The sequence below is a fragment of the Alligator sinensis genome, unplaced genomic scaffold (genome assembly GCF_000455745.1).
Source record: "Alligator sinensis unplaced genomic scaffold, ASM45574v1 scaffold436_1, whole genome shotgun sequence".
In the NCBI taxonomy this organism is placed as follows: domain Eukaryota; kingdom Metazoa; phylum Chordata; order Crocodylia; family Alligatoridae; genus Alligator; species Alligator sinensis.
The window spans coordinates 1,127,764-1,134,528 of NW_005842172.1; the positions used below are offsets into that span (position 1 = coordinate 1,127,764).

The 6,765-nt window shown below is 46.2% G+C and overlaps 1 protein-coding gene across 1 annotated transcript in view; it reads left to right on the forward strand.

Annotated features, from left to right (window-relative positions):
• Nucleotides 1-1,527: 1,527 nt before the first annotated feature.
• Nucleotides 1,528-6,765, forward strand: part of LOC102374153 (probable acyl-CoA dehydrogenase 6) — a 160,012-nt gene continuing 154,774 nt past the window's right edge. The window contains exon 1 of the mRNA XM_006025902.3: nt 1,528-1,623. Within this exon, the coding sequence (XP_006025964.1) occupies nt 1,528-1,623 (96 nt within the window). The remainder of the gene's footprint in view (nt 1,624-6,765) is intronic.

Consider the following 6,765-nt stretch of genomic DNA (forward strand, 5'->3'; position numbering starts at 1 on the left):
ATATTATAAAAGCCTTAAGCTATCTGTCTGTCTGTCTGTCCATAATGCTTTATTCGTGCTCTGATTGGCTGACTGAAACAGCCAATCAGAGTGCGACTACAGCAATGGGACAGGAGGTGGTAGCACGGCAGGGTGCCGACATAATGGCGGGGACATGGGATGGAGTCGGGGGGTGGGGGCAAGGCCAGTGCAGCTGGCCTCCTCCTCCCCCTCCCCCCCCCGCTCCCTAGAGGCAGCAGCAACGGAGTGGATGGAACAGGGCGGGGGGTGAGGCCAGCAGTGGTTCTCAGCCTTATAATCAAGGTATCACTTGTCAGATTCAGAACACTTGTGGAAATGCCAGGTCTTTTCCCTCATTTTTTGATTATAGGGAAATGATGTTATTCCTTCTGTTGCAATCTTTTTATTTATTGTTATTAGTTTGTGTTTTCAGCTGTAGACCTGGGGAAGGGAGCCCAGGGCCTGGGAAGCCTATAGTTTGGGGGCAAGCCTCAGGCTGGCTATTTGGGGAAGCCAGGGTCCTGGGTGATGGATCCTTGGCCTCCCGCAGCTTGAGTAAAAAGGGGTGGGGTGTGGGAGTACACCTTACTGAACACGTCCAGAAGTGCCCCTCCTGAGTTGCAGCTATCTGTGTGATCCATATACCCTCAATAGGATTTCATGGCATCCCAGGGTGCCAGGGCCACCCCGGTTGAGAATCACTGATCTAAAAATTACCACTCTCATCTTTTACATTTCTTATGGTGAGGTATATAATTAACAGTAAAAAAAACTGCTGCTCAACAATTGCTGTCAAATACTTTGTATGTACTTTGTAGCTTAAGTTGAGGGCAGGCAACCTACAGCCTGCTGCAAAGGAATTGCATCTGTCCTGTGGAGCTGGGGTGGTGAAGGTATTTGACAATGGAGGGAATCTACAGCTAGGGGTGTCATGTGGTGTGTGAGAGGGGAGGCAGAAGCCTCCCTCCCAACATGTCCCGGGACCCCTCCCGACAAACACCGATACTCATGGCAGGGTCCGGGATGAGCAGCAGCTGTGTGGAAAAGGTGCAGGCTTGGCAGTTCCACAGCTGCCTGAGCCTGTGGATCGGCGAGCCCCAGGGCCAGGGCCTAAAGGCAGCGTGGGACCATCAAAAGGCAGCTGGGGAGAGACCCAGCTGCCCTGATCTAGAGAGGGAGAACGCTGGCTGGGGAAGACTGGCTGCTGGTGGGGAGAGATGGATGGCGGAGCTGGGCAAAGAAGGGTGGAATGCCGGCGGAGAAGAGAAAGCCAGCAGGGGAAGACTGGCTGCCGGTGGGGAGAGACGGAATGCTGGCAGGGAGACATAGGTGGCACAGCCTGTTAGAAGCGGCGGAGTGGGGCACATGGCAAGAAGCCTCAGCGGCAGCTGAGGAAACCTGTCAGAAAAAACCTCAGGTCTGGGCTCAGGGAGCTGAAGTCTGCCGGAGGGTCACGTCGGGGAAGAGAAGAGTGTCCTCACCATCATGGGCAAAGACCAGGCTGCTCCGGAGAGTCCAGGTACCGTGATGGGGAAGAGTGATGAGCGACGGCAAAACTGTGCAGGCAGCCTGGTGAAGAAAGAGGAACAAGCAGCAACTGACCCAGAGCCCAGCAGAGAAGGGGCAAGTTCCGCCAGGTGGTGGGATCAGGAGTGATTAACTCCTAGCCTGCTGGTACCAGGGAAGAGTACCCAGAGAGATGGGCGAAACTCCTTCTTTCATCCCAGGGAGGAAGAAGGGTCCTGGGGGCCAGAGTCCCAGGCACTCCCATCGGCGGACGCTGAACATCTCTTTGAGTTAAGCCTTTTTCTAAGCTATCATTAACACCAGGCTGGGGCAAGTTTAGTTACCCAAAAGTTGGTTCGAAGACAAGGGATTGATTCGGGGGAGATTGACGGCCAAACAGACCCGACCCCGGTCGTGGTGGTCTTCTCGGGTGAGACGATATTATCCCAGGGAAGATTATGGGGAGCTGAGACATCCCAGGCCATGGATGTGGTAAGGGTGGGGTAAAGGGGAGGTTTGGAGCCCCACGAAGAAAGACCAGGGTCTCGACCTGTCTGGGACCACCGACAGGAAACTGCCTCCCCATCTATCAAAATTGAAGTCGTGGCAGGCAAGTAGAGGCAGCGCTCGGAAACATCTATGTGGCCCCAAAGTGTGGTCTCACCCTGACGTCACTAGGGAGGAAGGCACCCACCAGAAAGGGGCCGAAGCCTTACAGCACCTACCAGCGACATGGTGACATTTAGCTGTAGGGGAAATTGGTGACACATTGCAGTGGTGTGAATCAACAGTGGATATGTTGCAGGCAGCAGCCTGCCTTAGGCCGAGCTCCATTAACTAGGCTCACTGCTGCCCAAAGGTTGCAGACCCCTGGCTTAGCTTATAAAATAGTCATCTTTATGTGCAATTTGTACCTGTGGTATTTGAAAACTTTTAGCGTTTACCATTCAATTTTAGTGCAAACTGGAAACTAGAAACTGAAAATCGTTCAATTGTGAGGCACAAATTTGTGTCCTTATACCAAAATATTTAGTTGGTGGTGCAAATCAGGTACTTAAACCAGTTCATTTTCTGACTTGTAAGGGAAAGGTATTTTTGTCCTTGCAAAAATAAAAGTGTATAATTTGTTCCATATTTTATCAAATACATTTATTGGACTTTGGTCCTTTGAAAATGCATTCATATATTCCGGTTGTCTCTTGTTTTGGGTTATTTAGAATATTTATCTTGTATTATTCTTAAAAATAATCTTGGGTATCTCAGATGTGCTTTGTCTTCACAAAATGTAGAATAAGATGCACTTTCTGTTTTGAAGAGCAGTCTGACAACAATAATATAGATAATGACAGGCCAAAATTTGGGACAACACAGTGACTGGCCAGTGATAGTTAAAAGAATCTACTGGCATCTGGAATATGAGACACTTATCCAAGATATTGGTAGAATGCTTCTATAGTATATCACTTTTGAATTTTATGGTTATGTTGTTTACATCTTAAGCAAATCTAACATTATATTCACTCTGTTGAGTCCATCAACTTCAAAGGGAGCTTTACAAACAGATGGTTGCGGTACTGGGCTCAGCACAATAGCTATAGAAGACGTAAGCAATCTAAATCCATTCACTTCTTACTTTTGCTTAGTTCCATAAAAATATTAGAGTAGATTTCTTTTTGCACTTAATGGTCCTGTCATTTTCCTACATGCCATTGGATGAAGTTTCACAAACAAAGAGACTATTAAAGAAAAAGATACTTCACTATATTTAAACTGAGCATCAAGGATAATATATCCTGGGTATTTTGAGTGTCTAGACACTGAAAATTTGTAAACCTGATGGAAGCCTGCCCTATATACAACACGGGGGAGGGGCAGGAAATACAGTTTCCCTTTGTTGTGGCTCACTGTGTGATCACAGTGTTCTGTAGAAGGGAAATATTATAAATAATTGAACAAATAAAATATCCAGTATAATTATTTCTCAGAATATGATGTTAGAGATAAAATGTAAAATAATAATTTGTGCTGCCTAATGTGAGCTATCCAAGTGTTCCTTGGCCAGCAAGGAAGCAGCAAGCAGGCTTGGACAGACTGAAACGCCCCTAAGAAAGTACAGTAACTAGATACTTCAAAATTAAACTCCACAGGGTCTCTTCCTCTTCAGCCTAGCAATTTAGGAAGGCATCAGATTTATTTCCAGATTAGCAAGTAGTTAGCACTGCAGGATTTGTTTATTTGCTATGAAGAAATGACACAGCAAAGAGAGCTAAACCCTGGGAATAGTAAATCAGAGCATTATCTTAAGTAAAATCTCATCCAGAGATTAAAGATTTTTTTAAAATTAAGAAAACATTCTAAACTTTTTTACTGCAATCTTTTATTTGTGCATTTTCATTTTGGTATCTATTGGCCCTGTATTCAATGGGCTCACTCTTTACACAAGCTGAAAAAGAACAGCTGGAGCAAGGGTAGCTTATGCTTCATCCTTATTGTGTGTGAGTCTCCTCAAAATTTGGGGTGTCTTGAAGGCAGGTTTACATTTGTTCTAGAGAGCAACAGATCCGGAGAGTCCATTACATGGGGCAGGGATTGCCAAAATGTCTGGAATTCTTGCCACAAATCATAGTTGTGAATTGGTGCTGGCTACATTGGCTATATGCTGCCAAGGTTTTTTTGTGCTGGAAAAATCCCCATTAGCCCATTTAAAACAGCATTGAGGCCTCTCCATTTCATTTCATGGCACACAAACTTGAGAATGAACCAAGAGGTGGCCAATATTTCCACATCTCTTTTCAACCCAAATATCCTTTTAGTTTACAGAGCTAGATGATACTAATACCACTAAACCATCATATGGGATGGTGCAGGTGGTAATCATCCCATGGTGGGATTTGATCAGGGAATGATATTCTCAGGGTCGCTCCCCATGTGAAATGTCCCTAAACCCTGTTTGTACACATGCTCAAGGGGGTGTGGCTGTGTCTGTGTGCTTTAATTCAGACGGCTCCATGAGCCGCTCTGATTAAAGCTCCCAGAGCGTCTCGTGTATCAGTGTCCCCACACTTAAAAATGGCAGTGGGGGCACTTTAAAGCTTGTTGAATGAGCTTTAGTTAAAGCGACCCCGCCATCATTTTTAAGCTGATACGCGAAATGGTGGAGTCTTCTGTAGCATGGTAATGACCACGCCCACCAGACTTGATTAATCAAGAATTCTCCACACTAATTACAGCACATCAGAGCAGCCTCACTGCTCATGTATAGGTGCCCTGAAACCCAGAGCATTGCAGATTAAGAAGGCCCATAAATCTGGGTCCAGGCTTTTTGGGGGTGGGGGTTGTTTGGTTTTTTGCCCCTAGGAGTTCCTTTCAATTGGTTAGTTAATCCTTTCATTTTGACCCCCTTCTATGGTTCTTTTAAGGTGTAGCTTGGTGTGATGGTGCTCATAATCCCTATGATTCAATAGCCCCAAAAGTGTTAAGGGACAGACCAGTTACTTCCCCAGCTGTGATTAAGTAGGATTAACTGGCAACAGCTGGGATGAAAGATTGGGCTATCACCTCACTGAGTCTTCTTAACAACAACTCACCAAGAAGCTGTCCAGGGAAGAGATCCAAAAACTCCACAAGTTGGGAAGAAGACCAGTATTTCCAAATTGTACTTTGTCAGCCTCTTGGGAAAATTAAAGAGCATACTGCGGGGGCTAGAGGACCAACAGGCAGATGTTGTAAAGGGAGGTGGTGCCTTTTATAAACCCTTAACCACACTCTCACTCTTGGCCTTTGTCACTGGCTGTTATGTCTACTAAAAGTAATTGTTTTGTACAGGTGGCCAAAATCATGTGCATGCCACAAATTAATCATTTGCGGACATTCTGAGTTTCCATTGTACCACCACTTAAAAACATGTTGAAAAATAGGGGTGGTTCCAATTCTTTAAGTCTCTGGAAGCAACAAAGCTGCCTAAATCATAATCTTGTAAAATCAAAACATTTATTCTTTATAAAACAACAACATTGCATCATACCATTGTTTTCCATTATGATGGATTTAGAGATTAAGATTTTAGATTTTAAAAGTCCTTTTTCAAATACATAGGGACTAAGAAGAAGGCACTGGGTAACACAGGGCCCCTACAGGACAGGCTTGGCAATCTGGTGATTGCAGCAAACGAAAAAGCTGACCTCTTTAATTAATTCTTTGCCTCCACATTCCTGAACAGGGACTGGCCAACAGGGGCCATTTCCCCTGCTAGGATTACAGACAGACCCAGGGGAGGCACCGCCATGCTTAGGGTCAGGGACGACATAGGGAACTTTTGGAGGGGCAGGACATTTTTAAATCAGTAGGTCCAGATGATCTCCACCCAAGGGTGCCAAGGGAATTGGCAGGGGTCATAGTGGGGCCCCTGGCACAGCTTTATGAGTGCTCATGGGGCTCTGGCCAGGTACAAGAGGATTGGAAAAGAGCCAATGTGATTCCTATTTACAAGAAGGGGAGAAAGGAGGACCTGGGTAACTATAGGTCAGTTAGTTTCACCCTGGTCCTTGGGAAGACCTTTGAGAAAATTATCAAGGAACACATCTGCAAGGGCCCAGTAGGGGAGGGTAATGCTCAGGGGCAATCAACATGAGGTTCATTGAGGGCAGATCCTGCCTGACTAACCTGGCTTCCTTTTACGATCAGGTCACAAAGTCCCTGGACAAGGGCGTCGAGGTGGATGTCGTCTTCCTGGACTTTAAAAAGGCCTTTGACACTGTTTCCTACCACATTCTCTTAAAAACAACTAGATGACTGTGGCTTGATGCCTACAGTCAGATGGGTGGCAAATTGGCTAGATGGTCACACCCAGAGAGTGTCGATGGATGGGTTGTTTTCAACCTGGAGGGATGTGGGCAGTGGAGTCCCACAGGGCTCGATCCTGGGGCCTGTACTGTTCAACATCTTTATCAGCAATCTGGATGTGGCTGTGAAAAGCATGTTGTCCAAATTTGCTGATGACACCAAGATGTGGGGAGAGGTGGGCAGGCTGGAGGGGAGGGAGAGAATCCAGCTAGGTCTAGATAGGTTACAGAAGTGGGCAGAAGAGAATAGGATGGAATTCAATGCAGACAAGTGCAGGGTGCTGCATCTAGGGAGAAGGAACCAGCAACACACCTATAGGCTAGGGAACACCCCTCTTGTCAACACAGTGGCAGAAAGGGATCTTGGAGTCACTGTTGACTCCAGGATGAACTTGAGCCGCCAATGCGAGGGAGTGGT